Consider the following 18,862-nt stretch of genomic DNA (forward strand, 5'->3'; position numbering starts at 1 on the left):
CCGTTGTCCTCTCATCTCCGACATATGAATATATATAAGTGCCAAAGACTATATATGATTGCGATATATATATATATAGCGGCGGTGTGATCCGAGCGCGGTGGCGGTCGTCTCCCCGAGAGGACAAGGAATTTATCCAAGGGCAGTTAATCTCATTTGAAAATTCATACTGCATACATCGCGAGCCCTGACGAATAAAATCGCTAGTCTAACGAATATGGAAAAATATCGAAAGTCGAGTCGAATTTCTATAAATCATTAACTATATCTATCACGAAACAATTTGTGACCCTTCTGATATTATTTAATTTATTGTTAAAAATACATGCTATATTAACCTGTTAACACAGTGTTAACCACTCCTGTTATCTTAATCGAAACAAAGGGACCGATTATTTCGCAGCGTCGATTATACGAATCGTAGCGAGAATTTACGCCTCTCGCTGACGCGTTTTCCTCCCGATCGCGTTTCTCCGCGAACGGTCGTAACAAACTTGTTTTGTTTCTCTACCACTTTGTTACATCGCCCTTCTATATTTTCACGAGCTTTTGTGACAACAAAAAATAAACACATAACCGACCAGTTCGTTCAGTAGATACACAGACACGCAACGTATCCGAACACTCGTTTGCAGATTTTTTTTTTTTTTTTTCTTGTCGTCATATCAAAGTAATGATGCGCATGTATGTAGCGGTGATTCGCAACAATGATCCACGACGATGATACGCGGTGATACACAACAAACGGATACGCATCTCTGGAAGAAGACATTTTTATAATTTCACAAGTATCATTTTGCAATGAAAATAGACTTATGACCGCAAACGAATTCGGAGAAGAATGTTTCCTGTGGCGGAAACCCAAGTTGAAGCTTTGTATTGAGAAACGGAACTGTAGAGCACTGTGACCATGCGGAAGAAATTTCTTTATTCAGAAATATTAGAAATTAGAACTTCCAATGATTTCTATCCTGTATGATAATGTATTGATGGATGAATTTATTACAATGGATTAAACAAAAAACGATGATTATTCAACGTGAACTTAACGCAATAGTGTGTATTACAACTCTCTATTAAGGACTCTTGACTTTTGACTCTCCGACGGCTAACTGAACATCAACGGCTGCGGTGCCGAAATATATTAATGGCCATTAGGGCTATTGAAGATTTCCGACCCTTTCGGCTTGTCGGAATTTGCGCTTTATCGTCGACATTGTTTGTATGTCGGGACATAAATTACAAGGGATTACACTAAATAGGGCTTTGATTGATCTTGGCAGGAAAAATTTTGCAAAGGGCCAAATCTACGTCGCTCTTCATTTAGCGCCGAACAATATTCTGAATAAACCGCATGACAAACGAGCACTTGCATAAATGCAAAAGTTACGATGATACTTTTCGCAAAGAAACAGCTGAGGTCCATTTCTTATGAACAATATGCAACGAAACGACTTCCAGAAACAATTTCGTAAAAAGGCTGCCCATTTTCATCGGTTCCATCGATTAGTTTGTGGAGAAACGATGAAATACAACGAAAAAGACAGGTATGACAATGATAAGTATGCGGAGCATTGGAGAAAAGGATTGGTTTGAATGGAACGATTTGACTAGTTTGCGTGATTGAAAACGAAATGAAACGAAGAATTGGTTTCAATCGAAAGATTTGACTGGTCAACGTGATTAAAAACGAAACGGATGGACCGTCAACGGGTCGTGTACCATTGCGTGCTTCCTATTCCATTGCTGAATTTTAGATTTTTGAACACGTAGTGGTGTAAACTATCGAGATAATCGATTATCTCGCGAAGCGGCGAAACTTGCCGAAGTTGACCGATGTGCAGCCGACGGTTCGAGATCGTTGATAAACAGATGCATCGCATCTTAACTAATGTTTGCGTCTAAATATGTAAATCGACGTTGCGTTACATTGTATTCGAGGAGCTAAGGAGAGAAAAGATAAGAGTAAATGCGGGACAAAGGACAGAGAAATACGAGGAGAAAATCAGGAAAATGCAACGAGGTGAGATTAGTAAAAAAATATCCGAGAGAAAAGGATTTATAAGAGGAAGAATAGAGTTTCGGTAAAGAAAGATTAGAGTATATACAAAGAGTAGCATAGTAAAACAATGATGGAAAATATATGCAACAAAAAGGTGCAGGTCAGTATCATATTGAAAACAGAACATTATGGTAATCAAAGATAAAGGCAATTTAATAAAATATAAGGCTCAAGGTATAATAGTAGGTATGAAGATATATAATTACTATATACTATATTATAGGTTACTAGAGTATTTGTCAGCAAGGACAAGCAAAAGTAGCCAAAAGCTAATTATTAGAGCAAAATATTAGAAGAATCCAGAAAGCAATAACATACGGGTTAGAGGAGCTCATTAATTATTAATACAGCTGATTGCGTTTTCTCCCTTTAAGCGAAGTTTTTTGTATCCAGTGTCAAGAGCTCTTTTGACAAAACGCTTTGATTCTAGTAGACTACAATTTTTCAACAATTCTATTTTCATTGCAACGACTTCTTTTACAGTTATGTTGTAATATTTGTTCTATCTGAAGGAACAAAAACGTGAGGATTTTCGTGAATAATTTATGATATACGGTCACACCGACCCTGCTATGGATTACAGAATTCTAATAAGAGTCAATGAAAATAAAAGAGAGAGACAGAGAGAGAGAGAGAGAGAGAGAGAGAACAACATTCGATGTATCCGTTTCTATTTCTAATGGATATATATTTATTATTTTGATTAGGAAAGTTACATTTTGATAGGAGAAGAAAAGAGCAGAAGAACTTGTTTCGTAGTTGTAGTCATAGTTGTATACACAGATCTGAAAAGTCCTGTGAAGAAAATCAATTTTAATAAACAGTAATAGCAGTTATAGGGAATAATTTATTTCTCAAAGTATAATAATAATATATATTTTCTCAAAGTACAAAAATATAAAAGTTTCGTATCGCTTCGAAATTGATGAAAATATTTTGTTAGAGGTCTTGAAATTTCTCTATGTAGTAGACAATAGAGGCTCGCCGCATGTTAGTCATGAAGAGGTTTCCTTCAAGACATACGGACAGAAACGGCAGGAAAATAAAATTACCTGCTCATTCGCCGCATTTGGAAAACATATTTTTCCACTCGATTGTATTGAAGAAAAACTCATTTAGGCTATTGAAGGTTCCATACAAACATAGAATGTTTAGAATAATAGGTGAATTTCTCAGGAGAGATAAAGCCAATAAGAAACGCATCCGTTATTATAATACCGTTATAAATAGAAAGATTTTCCTTTTGAAATTCTACTTGCTATTTTCTTAATAAATAGAAACGTACAGCAAGATACAACAAAAATGGAAAATTTAGAACGTTCACTTGTGGCCCTAAGAATCTTTGTTGCCTAAGACGCATGAAATGCAAAATGCTAGAGAAAAATAAAGAAAATTAAAGAAAAAGCAAGCGAAATCGGATACCGTAGATACGTCGCTACATTGAACACGAATATAAACGCTAGACATTCAATAATGAGAATGATCACTCATTTTAGCAATTTCAGGATTGTTAGTAACAAATCAGAGGCATCGACAATTTTAATGGTTTTACTTTGTCGATACTTTTTTTCGCATTTGACAAACGACAACGTTTCTTTCAATATTTTTCAAGATTTAATTGCTTTTCATGCGAAGTGTATTGCTTTAAGTAATAGCTTCAATCTTCGTTTTTATTATCATCTAGTGCATACGCAATTAACAATTTTACTGGCAAACTAAATATATGGTATATCGTTGGCAAACGTAAGGAACATTTGCGAAAAGTGACAAGTGATGTGCTTTGATAGATAAAATATAATATAAGATAATGCTACGGCGTCTTATTATTCGCATCGCGAGAGAACTTTATCTGAAAATTAATTTATAAAACGTTAGAAACGGTTAAATTTTCCTGCAGAAAGCCTGATGTTTCACATATTGAAAAAATTGTGTACTTATTTGTAAAAATAATTTTATTATTTTATATACAGGCAATGATAATACAGGACGGTACATAAGGATCGGTACGGTAAGGGGTGGAGCATCAGTGACATTTGATTGGTCGACAACTTGCGCACTCGGCACAGTGCCTTATGGTGGGATGAAGGAGTAATGTGGTAGGGATAGTAATATAAAATAGGCACGTACTAGCAGCAAGGATTCAAAGTTTTTGGATTCAAAGTTCGGTATTACTGTAAGAGTGGAATAGTTTGTGTGGTTCGTTAGTACGGCGTCGTCAATATCAGAAATGTTTCCGTTTCCGGTGCTATCGATTGATCGAATGTCGTCGGTTCCATCGACGTTTTTTCACACTCAAGAACAATATGATCTACGTTTTGAAGCAGCAAGACGCTCGACTTTTCTATACTGGCCTCGATCTTTTTCCATTCCTCCTGCCACACTTGCAGCAGAAGGATTCTTTTATACAGGCATATCGGATACTGTCAAATGTTTTGCGTGTGCAGTGGAGATAAGTGACTGGTCAAACGGTCGTACTCCCATGCAACTTCACGAGATATATTGTCCATCGTGCAGATTTGTCTGCAATGAAGATTGCGGTAATGTGCCAATCGAAGGACGTAGCCGTTTGAGACCAAACTGTATTACGAAACTAAAAAATTTGAAATATGCTAATTACGAATGCAGATTAGATTCATTCGCAACATTTCCTAATACACATATGAGTAGAGAACAATTAGCCGATGCAGGCTTTTACTACGACGGAAGAAATGATATGGCCATCTGTCATCATTGTAGCATTGGTATAGAAAATTGGAATCCAGGAGAAGATCCATGGGTTCGACATGCAATTTCATCTCCTGCATGTTGTTATATAATCGAAGCACGGGGCTGTGAATACATTAATAATGTAACAGGCCAAGATCTCTATTCAAATTCTATTCAAGTAAGTAGAAAGAAAAGAAACTTACACCATGAATCATATGTATAATTAATAATTCCAATATATACTTATGTACATTATATTTATTACAGGAAGCAACAGAAACTACAGATGAGAATCATGAGGGATCCGACAGTGTAAATGAAACAAACGAGATGACTCTCGTTGAGAAAATTGGTAAGTAATAAAAATAAAAACACAGATAGATCATACATTCTTTAATTTGTATGAAATCCGTATACGTATAATAAATTTGTATTATATATTATATTTAAATATACCGTTTACTATTTTAGCTGCTCTGGAGAAAGAAAATCAAGAATTACAGGATGCTCGATCGTGTATAGTTTGCACGGAACGAGAAGCGACAAATGCATTCCTACCTTGTGGACATCTGGCAACATGTAATTTCTGCTCTTCAAATTTCGATCGATGTATAGTTTGCCGAAAAGAAGTCAATGCTGTAGTTCGTGTCGTTTTTGCTTAATCCATGCACATCCATATATATATAATTATGTACATATATAAATTAGCATGTTCATATCTCTAATATGAATATATTTTATAGTTGTTATCAAATTAAAATGTGTTATAATATGCAAATAGAAACAATAATGTTAATAAAGTTAACTTTTTTTTTTTTTTTTAGTAATCTAACTAATTGTTCCTTGTTTTATTCCCCTTATTGTTAGTAAAATGAAACTGTATTATACATATATATTTCAAATCATAAAAATCATAGCTTACTTTTTCTTTTATTATACTTTCATTGCTTATGCTTCGCTTATAATCTTCTCTGTTTAAAAATAGCTACCAGAAGAAAAAGATCAAAGACAAAAACATTTGACGCAAAAGGAGAAACTATCAAAAGCTAAATCTGATATAGGTAGCAGCTCATTTTTATCCAGTATACACATATTTATGTTTCTAAATTCTGTATGATTATGTTAAAATTACATATAATTATTCTATAATTTATTAAATAGGATCAAAACAATGTTGCGGAAACAATTGCTAAAATATATCAGTTAGATCAAATGAAGAATAGTGAATCGAGTGATTGTCTAAATGTGCGTTCAATTCCGCATGATCCTAAAGCAAAAAAAAGAAAGTGTACTTAATAATAAAGTATTATCGCACATCAAGAATACAGCAATTTTACAGGCAATATGTAAATGTATGTAAATGTATCTTTATAAGTAAAAATAGAAATGTACCATATGTGTTTTTAAGTGTACTATGTTAGTATAAGAAATAATACTAATGTGCTATAACATAACATATTATATTTTTAAATTTATACATTAAATCAGCTTTAGTATATAACAAATAAAATAATAACATATAGTTAGATATAACTAATAAAAGGTTATAAATTCCTTTTGTGTCGCTGATTTTTTATGATCTATTTACCACTTGTAATATAGCTTTTCTGTCAGCTTCATTTTTTATACCAATTTCAATTAAATCTTCATTAGTTATAAGTCATAAACAAATCAAAGTCAACCTAAAATAAATTTACAATATTAATTTATAATAAAATTTTATACATACATACATACATACATATCGTTGGTGTATTTTCCCTCAATACATTTTCATCGTTCATAGTTGGAGGAACATTTTGTTGGCGCAATGGATTAAATTCAAGCACATATTCAACACAAGTATCAAGATCTTCTCTGTCTATACTTTAATATTTAAATCTTGTGACCGAATGGACTGTAATCTTTGCAGACAGTACAGTTAAATTAAAATATCCTAGTTATTTGTATATGTTTCTATTGCGAATTGCTAGCATTGATGGTAATAATAATATCTTCTTTTTCTTGGATCTTAGCTTTCACATTCTCTATTCTGCCAGAAGCTTCAACTTCAAGAGTAATAGTTTTCCCTCTTAAGGTCTTAACGAAGATCTGCATGTTGCTAGATCTGGGGGACTGTAGGAAAAGACAAAAAGATTCTGTTAATGTACAATATCGTGAAAAAATATGCAGTGGTAGTAAATCCAAAAATAAACATTTTCTAAGCAATAGCTGTAAATTTTGTTAAATTTTTAATTTATAAAAACATCATTATAATCAGCTGAAATTTTGTTAAAAAAAAAAAAAATGATGGCGTCACAGAGTATGGGTTACTTGAAAACTTATCCAATACATTTTTACATAAATATGGAAGAAACAGCTGTTATACTTACATTTCCTGAAATAATTTATAGAATAGGGTAGACAGTTGCAACACAAGTCCATTTAAATTTGTTTGATAAGCAAATATAGAAAAGCTTTCGATGGGTAATTCACAGTAAAGAATGTCAAATAATGTACAACATTAACAAAGAAAGTTATTATATAGAAATATTATATTATTGTTGCATAGAAAATCATTGAAAAATGTTCAGAGTAATCCTTTTATATCAATTAATAATAAACCTTTGAATTTTTCGATATACGACTCTTTCAATCGCAAGTTGTTTCCTTGGATGTTATCGTTTTTCAGATGCTGTTTAAAGCTGTTATTACATTGGTTTTGCTTTTGATATTTAATTGATTCATACAGATTAATTAGTTTTGTATGCTGTGTATTTGACCACATTGCACAGCCATTTACGAGACATTGGATACGCAGATAAAAACAAACGTGACGGACGTGACGGCGGGATGAACGTTTCACCTAACACAGACGTGAAATTGCCTTTAATGAATCGGCCGATACTTGAAAGTACCGATACTTGACAATAAACACCCTAACGGCCCCGTAGTTATCCAAATAAGGGTGGTCGCCCAGAGGTTGATGCATCATAAACATCGTATGTCGAGGTAGTCTGAGGAGCCGCTGTAAATCTTAGAATCAAGTTAACTAATATCCCGTAGATTAGCAGGCGGCCTTTGTTCTATCAGCCCGTATACCTGTCACCCGTCATACTCGATTGCATTGAAGAAAAACTCATTTAGGCTATTGAAGGTTTCATACAAACATAGAATGTTTAGAATAATAGGTGAATTTTCTCAGGAGAGATAAAGCCAATAAGAAACGCACCCGTTATTATAATACCGTTATAAATAGAAAGATTTTTCTTTTGAAATTCTACTTGCTATTTTCTTAATAAATAGAAACGTACAGCAAGATACAACAAAAATGGAAAATTTAGAACGTTCACTTGTGGCCCTAAGAATCTTTGCTGCCTAAGACTCATAAAATGCAAAATGCTAGAGAAAAATAAAGAAAATTAAAGAAAAAACAAAAGAAGATAGATACGTCGCTACATTGAACACGAATATAAACATTAAATATGAGACATTGAATAATGAGTATGATCACTCGTTTTAGCAATTTCAGGATTGTTAGTAACAAATCAGAGGCATCGACAATTTTAATGGTTTTACTTTGTCGATACTTTTTTTCGCATTTGACAAACGACAACGTTTCTTTCAATATTTTTCAAGATTTAATTGCTTTTCATGCAAAGTGTATTGCTTTAAGTAATAGCTTCAATCTTCGTTTTTATTATCATCTAGTGCATACGCAATTAACAATTTTACTGGCAAACTAAATATATGGTATATCGTTGGCAAACGTAAGGAACATTTGCGAAAAGTGACAAGTGATGTGCTTTGATAGATAAAATATAATATAAGATAATGCTACGGCGTCTTATTATTCGCATCGCGAGAGAACTTTATCTGAAAATTAATTTATAAAACGTTAGAAACGGTTAAATTTTCCTGCAGAAAGCCTGATGTTTCACATATTGAAAAAATTGTGTACTTATTTGTAAAAATAATTTTATTATTTTATATACAGGTAATGATAATACAGGACGGTACATAAGGAGCGGTACGGTAAGGGGTGGAGCATCAGTGAAATTTGATTGGTCGACAACTTGCGCACTCGGCACAGTGCCTTATGGTGGGATGAAGGAGTAATGTGGTAGGGATAGTAATATAAAATAGACACGCACTAGCAGCAAGGATTCAAAGTTTTAGGATTCAAATTTCAGTATTACTGTAAGAGTGGAATAGTTTGTGTGATTGGTTCGTACGATAGTGCAGTTTTAGTAAATTTAACAATATAAAATATACAAGTACAGGATATTAAATCTTTGTGAAGATTCCATTTGAAGAGTTGGTGAGCTGTTGTAGCGATACCTAAACATCTCATATTCGTAAGTTTTGTCTGTAATATATTTCTGTTTGATCAACTGTACACGTATAATATTTCTCGAAAATAAATTAACTAAAAACGTTTTACCATTTGTAAGTCAAAATATCGTAGCGAAAGAATTTATGTAGATTGTACAGAAAGTTTCGGGATCCTTCAAACGCTTCAAATATCAATTAAAATCGCTGTAATTCTTCAAAGACAATTTTTAACTTTTGCGCTAAAACACACGGAACTGAGATTACTTCGATAATATCGGCTTGTTACAATTACTAGGTATTTTAATTTCTTTCTTTTTCGGTTTTTTTTTTTCCCCCTTTAAATAGGTGTGAAAACTCTACAAGTGACAATAAGGACAAGATGTTGCATATATCTAACATCCAACCTGTGCTACCACAATACGAAGAATCTCCAGAACACGAAGAATCGTCAGACGATTCAATTTCGTCTGATGTGATTCAGATACCGATACCGGCATATACCAATCGTTGGCACCGGTACCGACACCGGTACCGGATGCCGGAACCAATGATTAATCCAGTGTCGTCGGTTCCATCGACGTCGCGTGGCATTCGAAAACATCATGGTGATTTTCGTTTTGAAGCAGCAAGACTTTGGAGTTTTCGAAACTGGCTTGTACCTCTCGTTGACCCTGCCAGTCTTGCAGCAGCAGGATTCTATTATACAGGCAAAATGGATAGAGTCAAATGTTTTGTGTGTCGAGTGGTGGTAAGTCACTGGTTAGAGGGTCGTACTCCCATGCAAGTTCACGAGATATGGTCTCCAGAGTGCAGATTTGTCCGCAATGAAGATTGCGGTAATGTGCCAATTGGTACACACCCTGATGAAATTCAACCGACAGAACGAAGAAATGGAAATATATTATGTCGTTACGGTTTAGAATATTCGCAGTCCTTTGATTTTAATGACCATCGATTTGTAACAGATGCAGAAGACCCGACGGCATATGATCTTAGCCGTTTGGGACTAAAAAAAGTTAAGAAACCAAAACATTTGGATTATATTACTTACCAATCCCGATTAAATTCATTCTCAACATTTACTGATACATCTATGAATAAAGAACTATTAGCCGATGCAGGCTTTTACTATAACGAAAGAGATCGTATGTCTATCTGTTATCATTGTGGACTTGGTGTAGTAAGTTGGAGTCCAGGAGAAAATCCATGGGATAGACATGCAATTTGGTCTTCAAGCTGTTGTTACTTGATAACAGTTCGTGGCCACCAGTTTGTTAATGATCTAAGACAGCAAAACATCTACGAAAATTATGAAGAAGTAAGTAGAAAGAAAAGAAACTTACACCATGAACCATATGTATAATTAATAATTCCAATATATACTTATGTACATTACATTTATTTCAGGAACCAATTGTTGATGACGATACGAGATCCGATAGTGAAGAGGAAACTAACGAGATGACTCTCGTTGAGAAATTTGGTAAGTAATAAAAATAAAATCACAAATTCTTTAATTTGTGTGAAAACTGTACACGTATAATAAATTTTATTATATATTATATTTAAATATACTGTTTACTATTTTAGCTGCTCTGGAGCAAAAAAATAAAAAATTGAAAGATACTCGATCGTGTAAAGTTTGCACGGAACGAGATGGAACAATTATATTCCTACCCTGTGGACATTTAGTAACATGCTGGTATTGCTCGCGTGCTTTTGCACGATGCATAATTTGCAAAACAGAAATTAAAGCCCTAACTCACATATATTTGCCATAATACATGCACATCTATATATATAATTATGTACATATATAAATTAGCATGTTCATATCTCTAATATGAACATATTTTATAGTTGTTATCAAATTAAAATGTGTTATAATATGCAAATAGAAACAATAATGTTAATAAAGTTAACTTTTTTTTTTTGTTTTTAGTAATCTAACTAATTGTTCCTTGTTTTATTCCCCTTATTGTTAGTAAAATGAAACTGTATTATACATATATATTTCAAATCATAAAAATCATAGCTTACTTTTTCTTTTATTATACTTTCATTGCTTATGCTTCGCTTATAATCTTCTCTGTTTAAAAATAGCTACCAGAAGAAAAGGATCATTATAAATCATTATAATTCTTAATTTTAATTATCTTCGTTTAAGGTTATAAACTAACAAACGAAAGATATGTCGTCAAAAGCAACAGAGTATTGGAAAGGAAAAGAGTGAGAAGATATTACAATTATATTGCATTAAAGAAACATGATTAAATGTTGTGCAATTTGGTTATAGGCTATTGGTTGTTCAGGATATTCAGGAATTATATCTCATGACTTTGGTAGACGATCCTACACCTTCATATCGGTGGAGATTTATTAATGAAAGATACCGTATAATAGAATTTCAAAGCCAAACTTTTTGTACTGCATCGTGTAATGGATATCTAATGAATCGCGTAATATCTGCAAGGAACCATGGGTCGCAAATGAATCGTTCTTTCAGAATATGATCTTAAAGTTCCATTGGCTCTTATTGAAATCTATCTATTGAAATTACATTAGAAAATGTTTACATTTCCCAGTTAGATAAAAACTAAGTAATGCCATATTAATGAACGAACAGAAAGCTATTCCTTTGAATATATGATAATCTACGCTAAATAGAATGAAGCATCTAACTTTATCATTTCAAACATCATTACAAAATGATTTACTTTATGGAAAAATCTTTCGCATAAAAATTGAATAGCGTTGAAGAGAATACGATTTGGTATGTGGAACTGCAGAAACGTTAACTACTCTTCGATTTCGATGTTTTCGAATATGTTGTAGAAATCGATATTTCAAATAAGCTTTTCCTATATAAGAAGTGAATTCGCTTAGTTTCCGGGATATTCGCGAAAAACTACCGACATCGCTACAGTGAATTCTGCATCTGCAGTTGTGCAACTGTGACAGCGTATGCGTTAGTTTGGTTACCGATTGCCGGTCACTTATCTTCTCTTTGGAAACGAGGGTAGGGCGGCTTCGTAGCCTAGAGGCTTCGTGCACAACGTACACATGCGAGGCTGCAAGAGTCCGTTATAACCGGTAACTTATAACTCGATTAAAAGTAAATATCATCAATGTATTGGGTTCAAATATTAAATAATTAAATAATTGTTAATGTACAAAAGGTAAGTGACCGACGACTGGCAACCAGACCGACGCATACGCCGCTCTCGCAGATGAACAACTATAAGCAGAAGTACAGTATAATCGAGCCGGTAGTTTCTTACCAATATATTGAAAATTAAACAAGTTCAATCTTTATATACAGTATAGTAAATAGGTAAAAGTTGTTTAAAATATTTCTGCAACATATCCAAAAATCATAGAAATCCGAGGGTAGATAACGTTTCTACAGTTTCACCCTATATACCGTTATATATTGCATACAATATTATACGTATATAACAATAATAATAATATTATAAGGTAATAGTTAATATTAATAAGTTAATATTATAAGTTAATACAGTAGATAAGTAAATAAATAAATAAATAATCTTCAGTAAGGATTTCTGATGTTCTATCATCGACGTTCGGTCGCGCACGGCTATTTCGCACGCGATCGTAGCACGTATATATATATATGTATGTGTTCCATATACTTTGCAGTCGCAGAGTCGTGTCTTAACTTCGCGGTTGCGCGCGTTTGGTCGCGAATGGGAACAAGAATAAAGAGTAGACTTCGTTTAAAGAATCTTGCTACGGCGTGGGGAAAGCAGTGATGCCTTTTAGTAAGCAGATTGTGAGGTTTTCCAAGTTTAGGGATAAGAGTAATTAATGATATTTTTCAAGATTAGTATCGTATTCAAGGCGACGAATTGCATCAAAAATAGAGGTAATGAGAGCAATCCCTTTTATGAGAAGCTCCTTGAAAGCTTTTAAGAGCTGGTTCATACGTTGTCCTATATCGTAATACAGTTGCGACATCTCGATGCCGCGTGCGTCTTCCTCCTCGCTTAATTCTGCCAGCTCCAGTTGGATCGCGTTGAAATCACGCCCGTATTTGTCCAGATGTTTTTCGAGGAATAATAAATCGGACTCATCCTGACGACCGGATTGTTCGTACTCATCCAGTCGTTTCGATATGAGCGTGAATTGGCGGCTATAATGGCCTCGTCTCCGACACAACGAGGTAATTTTGTCTGCGGTTGCCATTGTTACGGCGGATAGTGGATCGGGAATGCAAGGAACAAGCTTACCTCGTTGTTGGGATTCGTGACTGTCGTGACTACTTTGCCTACCTGCGGCGGGAGGCTGCGTGGTTGCGTTCTTCAACCACCGGGTTTTGTCTCCTCAAACTTGACAGCTCCCGGCGTTACTGATTTCGCTGGTATCACGTCGGAGACACAAGAAATCGCGAAATTAACGGATCGCCGGTAATCTCCTCGCATCGCGGTTCCAACGAAATGATTCTTTCACGAATAGGGCGAAGAAAATTGAACTTCGTATGCGACAATGAAATTTATTATAGAAATCCAACAGAGTGACGGTTCAAGCGTTACAACAGAATGGTTGGGAATGTTAGAACAAACTGGTTTGAAATGTTACAACAGACTGATTCGAGCGCTTGTTTAGGAGGGTTTAGTCCCTTTGGAGGGTGTATCAGAGGCGCCTTTTAAGTTATTGTTTCGATAGCTGTGGCATGCAGGGTGTTTAATCTATCCGGTTACTGAGCGAGCGGCCCTTCTTGAGCGGGTGGTCTTCTTGAGCGTGTGACATTTCCCCCTTCTTAGACTCGCTTTGCTTCATTGAAGCGTATGACTCTGGTGGGTCGCCCGATTTGGATGATCCCGCTATCTTCATCTTCTGCGATGTTTTGGTAAGTAACCGTCCTTGGTGCTGTTGATGTTTGACCGATCCTGTTTACGCGAGCGGTAGGGCAGAGTATTTTGATACATACATTTTTGGGAAATGATCGACGTAGACATTCGAAAAGTTTACATTTCTACATTACATATATTGTTCCTAGTCCTAGGACTACGATTCCTAATATTTGTAGTGTGAATATGCCATATCCCTTCAACGAATTTATGCGTCGTTCACATTGCAGGGTACTGATTTGCATTTGCAACGTATCGAGGTCGGCTTTATATCGGTTAGAATTGTGAGTTACTCTTGGAGCTGTTTCTAATATTTTCTCTAATATTAGAACGTCTGTTTCTTCGAAGCTGTATATACTATTCTTAAGTTTGGTTTCGTAAGAGATATTTTTATGTGATCCTCCTATTTTCATAATATTATGATCGTATGTGATTATGCACCCGGTTTTCCTGCTAATTAAACTTGGTTGTCTAATTTCTAGGATTTTACGTGTCTTACATAATACGTCGATTTGTACATTCTTCTTAGGAATAATAATGTAATGGTTTTCTGTCTGCAAAGGTACGAACGTCAGTCCTTCCAATTTGAAGACAGCAGTCGGGCAAGTTTTGACTGTCCGTTGATTATTAATTAATTCTGACCCGCATTCAGGTGAATTGGTTCTATTGTGACTCGGTTCAGTTCTTTTACAAATGTGGATGATTGCTGTTCGTTTACAATATTTGTCTAAATAGTGACTATCGGCAAAGGTGTATTGTTCTGAGTTGGTTAGTATCAAGTCAGTTTCCATTACAGCTGCAACGAATACAGAGTTTTGTTTGGAAGGTATCGGATAAATTTTAGTTATTTTCCATTCATTGTTTTCCAAAACCGGCACATTGTATTGTATTGTATAAGTTTATAAGTTTGTATATTGTATAAGTTTGTATATTTTTAGTTTACTTAGATGTAGAATTAGTTGAAAATTTTGATCTGAAGGTTCGATATGATTAGTCATAAAGTTTAGTCTCGTTATTTGGTCAAGTGTTTTTAAGAATTGTTCAGGTTCTATAACTTGTGGATTTATGATTCCTTGTTTTCCTAACGTGACAGTGTTAAAAATTTCGTCGATGTTAACATGCAGTTCCGATATGGTAGATTCAGTTTGAATTACTAGGGAGACTAGCATTTCGTTTTTTTCATTGTGGTTTTCAATCTTGTGTATATCGTTGGCAAGGTTTTCGAGTTGATCTGTTTTGGTGTCGTCTAGCACGCGTTTGATAAGTGCGGTTTGCTCATTAAGCATTGTTTTTATTTTGTTGTTGGAGTCAAATAATGTGTCGATGTTTTCGTTAATGAGTTCTAGGTCCCTTTCGTCGAGAGTTGCAAATAAAGTTTTGGATACTGAGCCTACGACATTGAGCAATCCGCGTTTGCTTCTATAATGCAATAATAATTTGAGTTGCCGAGTCAGGTTTTGAAAATTTCTGTACTTAAATTTTAGGCTGCTTATTTCTGGTATGTGAGCGCAAGGTGGTTTACATTGTCGGTCTATTAAATCTATTACGAGTTGTAATCTATCAACTTGATTGGATCGTTAAGGCCTACTATAAGGGTGATATCTATTTGTTTGTTGTACAGATAGCAATCGTCGATGTGTTCCAAGAAAATGTTGGCGTAATTTAGTGGTTTTACCACTAGATCGCTTTTAATGTATTCGAGTGTTATAATGATCCATGTTACGGTCTTCTTCCTGAAAAGTAGGATTTTAGCCTGTTACCGTGGATTCTTTGCGTATGACCGTTGGAATGTTCGATAAGATAGGTGGGTGGATTAGAGGGGAGGATTTCTGCAGGTCCTAGCCATTCGTGATCTAGTTTGTTGGTTTTGTGATCGTTATGTACTCATACTTTGTCTTTTACTTGGAATATAGTTTGTGTTTTGATAATTTTTCGAATCTGATCTCTTTGATACCGCCTTTTGTTTGATTCAGTGATTTCTCTTGCTTTCGCTATATAGGCGTTATGTCGGTTCCTCCAGAGTTTAAATAATTCATCTTTAGTTAGGGTGAGGGTGTTTGATATCGAGGACGGCATGTTAGTCATTTGTCGTCCAAATGTTAGTTCGAATGGGGTATGTCCGGTCGTTTCGTGTACCGAAGTATTGTATCCCATGCATATTAGTTTTAAATTTTCGTCCCAGTCGTTTTATCGATCGGTCTTACAAGTTCGAATAAGATCTTTTACTACAGCACGTGTTCGTTCAAGAGATCCGTTAGATCGCGGGTGGAAAGAAGTGGTTTTCACATGTCGAATACGAAATTTCGTCCCATGTCCGTGAGGATACTTTTCGGTGCAGAAAATATATATGTACGATCGTAAATCTTTTGATAATTCAGGTGATCGATTTTGAATTCTGAAAATCGAGTTTTATTGTGAAAATAATTAGATAAAATACAAAAATAAACAACAATCGATATCCGTCTATAACAATAAATAACAATAAATTACATAAACGGGAAATAACAAGTTCCGTACAATGTTTGCCGGAAAATCGAGAATCGATTTTCAACGTCCTGAACTACCGATCTTTCTCCGTCGGTCTTCAAAATTGTAAATAATTATTCTGTGATCTTGTCTGTCTCTGATCTTGCTCTGTGTCCGTCCATTTGGGAAATGAGTGTCTCTCAAGTATGGTCGTCCGTAAAACATATAAGGGGGTAGCTCTGTCCGTGAAACAAATAACGTCGTGCTACCCGTAAAACAAAAAGAGTCCCTATCCCACGTGAATATATATATATATATATTTAATATAAATATTTAATTGAAATTGGTATAAAAAATGAAGCTGACAGGAAAGCTATATTAGAAGTGATAAATAGATCATAAAAAATCAGCGACACAATTTACTTATTTTTTATAGTTTATTTGTTACATAATAAAGCTGATTTAATGTATAAATCTATTCTTCATTTGACCTAACTGATTTATTTTTGCCATTATCAACGCAATATTGTTTTGATCCAATTTAATAAATTATAGAATAATTATATGTAACTTGAACTTAATCATACAGAATTTAGAATCATAAATATGTGTATACTGGATAAAAATGAGCTGCTACCTATATCAGATTTAGCTTTTGATAGTTTCTCCTTTTGCGTCAAATGTTTTTGTCTCTGATCTTTTTCTTCTGGTAGCTATTTTTAAACAGAGAAGATTATAAGCGAAGCATAAGCAATGAAAGTATAATAAAAGAAAAAGTAAGCTATGATTTTTATGATTTGAAATATATATGTATAATACAGTTTCATTTTACTAACAATAAGGGGAATAAAACAAGGAACAATTAGTTAGATTACTAAAAAAAAAAAAAAGTTAACTTTATTAACATTATTGTTTCTATTTGCATATTATAACACATTTTAATTTGATAACAACTATAAAATATATTCATATTAGAGATATGAATATGCTAATTTATATATGTACATAATTTTATATATATATAGATGTGCATGTATTAAGCAAAAGCTATACGAACTGCAGCTGTAATTTTTCCTTGGCAAATTATGCATTTCATAAAAGTAGCGGAGCAATAACGGCAAGTTGCCAGATGTCCACAAGGTAAAAATGTAATAGTCGCTTCTCGTTCCGTGCAAACTTTACACGATCGAGCATTCTCCAATTCCTGATTTTCCTTCTCCAGAGCAGCTAAAATAGTAAACAGTATATTTAAATATAATATATAATACAAATTTATTATACGTATACGGATTTCATACAAATTAAAGAATGTATGATCTATCTGTGTTTTTATTTTTATTACTTACCAATTTTCTCAACGAGAGTCATCTCGTTTGTTTCATTTACACTGTCGGATCCCTCATGATTCTCATCTGTAGTTTCTATTGGTGCCTGTAATAAATATAATGTACATAAGTATATATTGGAATTATTAATTATTGGCAGACGATTGGCAGTCCTTTAGAAGCATCTGGAATAGTCAGTTGACAACAAGCGTGCATGCGAGTAGGTTTACGAGGTCTTCGGAGTATAAGATATGTGTTTAACTGTTGTGTGCTGAATAAAGTGAATTATTTGTATTTCCGAATCCCTCCTACATCTTTACAATTATACATATGGTTCAGGGTGTAAGTTTTTCTACTTACTTCTACAAAAGTTTCATGAAGATCTTGGCCTGTTACATTGTTAATGCATTCACAGCTCCGTCCTTTGATTATATAACAACATCCTGGAGACGAAGTCGCATGTCGATTGCACGGATCTTCTCCTCGACTCCAATTGTCTATAGCAATTCCACAGTGGTGACAAATAACCATATCATTTATTCCGTTGTAGTAAAAGCCAGCATCGGCTAATTTTTCACTTCTAATATATGTATTAGGCCATGCTACGAATGTATTTAATCTCGATTCGTAAGTAAGATATTTCAAATTTGCTAGTTTGCTAACTCTTCTTGGTCTCAAGTAGCTACGTGATTTAATTGGCACATTACCGCGATGTTCATGGCGGACAAGTGGGCACTCTGGACAATACATCTTGTGAATTAGCACGGGAATACTATACTTTGTCCACTGACTTATCTCCACTTTACACACAAAACATTTGACTGTAGTCGATATGCCTGTATAAAAGAATCCTGCTGCTGCAAGTCTGGCAGGGTCAATGGAACATGATAGAGGCCAATTTCGAAAAGTCGAGAGTCTCGCTGTTTCAAAACGAAGATCATGTTGTTCTTGAATGCCACGCAACTTCGATGAAATCCACGACAGTAGATTAAACGTTAGCATCGAAAACGGAAACATTTCTGATATTGACGACGTCGTACGAACGAACCACACAAACTATTCCACCCTTACAGTAATACTGAACTTTGAATCCTAAAACTTTGAATCTTTGCTGC

At 34.4% G+C, this 18,862-nt stretch overlaps 3 protein-coding genes and 1 long non-coding RNA gene across 4 annotated transcripts; 2 read left to right on the top strand and 2 right to left on the bottom strand.

The window, feature by feature from the left end:
- The first annotated feature begins 4,322 nt into the window (after positions 1-4,322).
- Positions 4,323-6,064, top strand: LOC139997266 (E3 ubiquitin-protein ligase XIAP-like). Its single transcript, XM_072021589.1, has 3 exons — positions 4,323-4,946; positions 5,036-5,080; positions 5,930-6,064. The coding sequence occupies exons 1-3, from the start codon at positions 4,323-4,325 to the stop codon at positions 6,062-6,064; spliced, it is 804 nt and encodes a 267-aa protein (XP_071877690.1).
- Positions 6,065-6,209: 145 nt separating this feature from the next.
- LOC139997259 (uncharacterized) lies at positions 6,210-7,584 on the bottom strand. Its single transcript, XR_011802686.1, has 3 exons — positions 7,141-7,584; positions 6,510-6,883; positions 6,210-6,450 (listed from the first exon to the last, which is right to left on the bottom strand). It is a non-coding gene; the product is annotated as an uncharacterized lncRNA (long non-coding RNA).
- Positions 7,585-9,461: 1,877 nt separating this feature from the next.
- LOC139997267 (baculoviral IAP repeat-containing protein 7-B-like) lies at positions 9,462-11,465 on the top strand. Its single transcript, XM_072021590.1, has 4 exons — positions 9,462-10,400; positions 10,490-10,565; positions 11,250-11,311; positions 11,379-11,465. The coding sequence occupies exons 1-4, from the start codon at positions 9,462-9,464 to the stop codon at positions 11,463-11,465; spliced, it is 1,164 nt and encodes a 387-aa protein (XP_071877691.1).
- A 5,993-nt stretch (positions 11,466-17,458) lies between these two features.
- LOC139997268 (E3 ubiquitin-protein ligase XIAP-like) lies at positions 17,459-18,497 on the bottom strand. Its single transcript, XM_072021591.1, has 3 exons — positions 18,108-18,497; positions 17,811-17,853; positions 17,459-17,649 (listed from the first exon to the last, which is right to left on the bottom strand). Exons 1-3 carry the CDS (start codon positions 18,495-18,497, stop codon positions 17,459-17,461), a joined length of 624 nt encoding a protein of 207 aa, XP_071877692.1.
- Positions 18,498-18,862: the final 365 nt, after the last annotated feature.

Source organism: Bombus fervidus, unplaced genomic scaffold (assembly GCF_041682495.2).
Source record: "Bombus fervidus isolate BK054 unplaced genomic scaffold, iyBomFerv1 scaffold0043, whole genome shotgun sequence".
Lineage (NCBI taxonomy): Eukaryota > Metazoa > Arthropoda > Insecta > Hymenoptera > Apidae > Bombus > Bombus fervidus.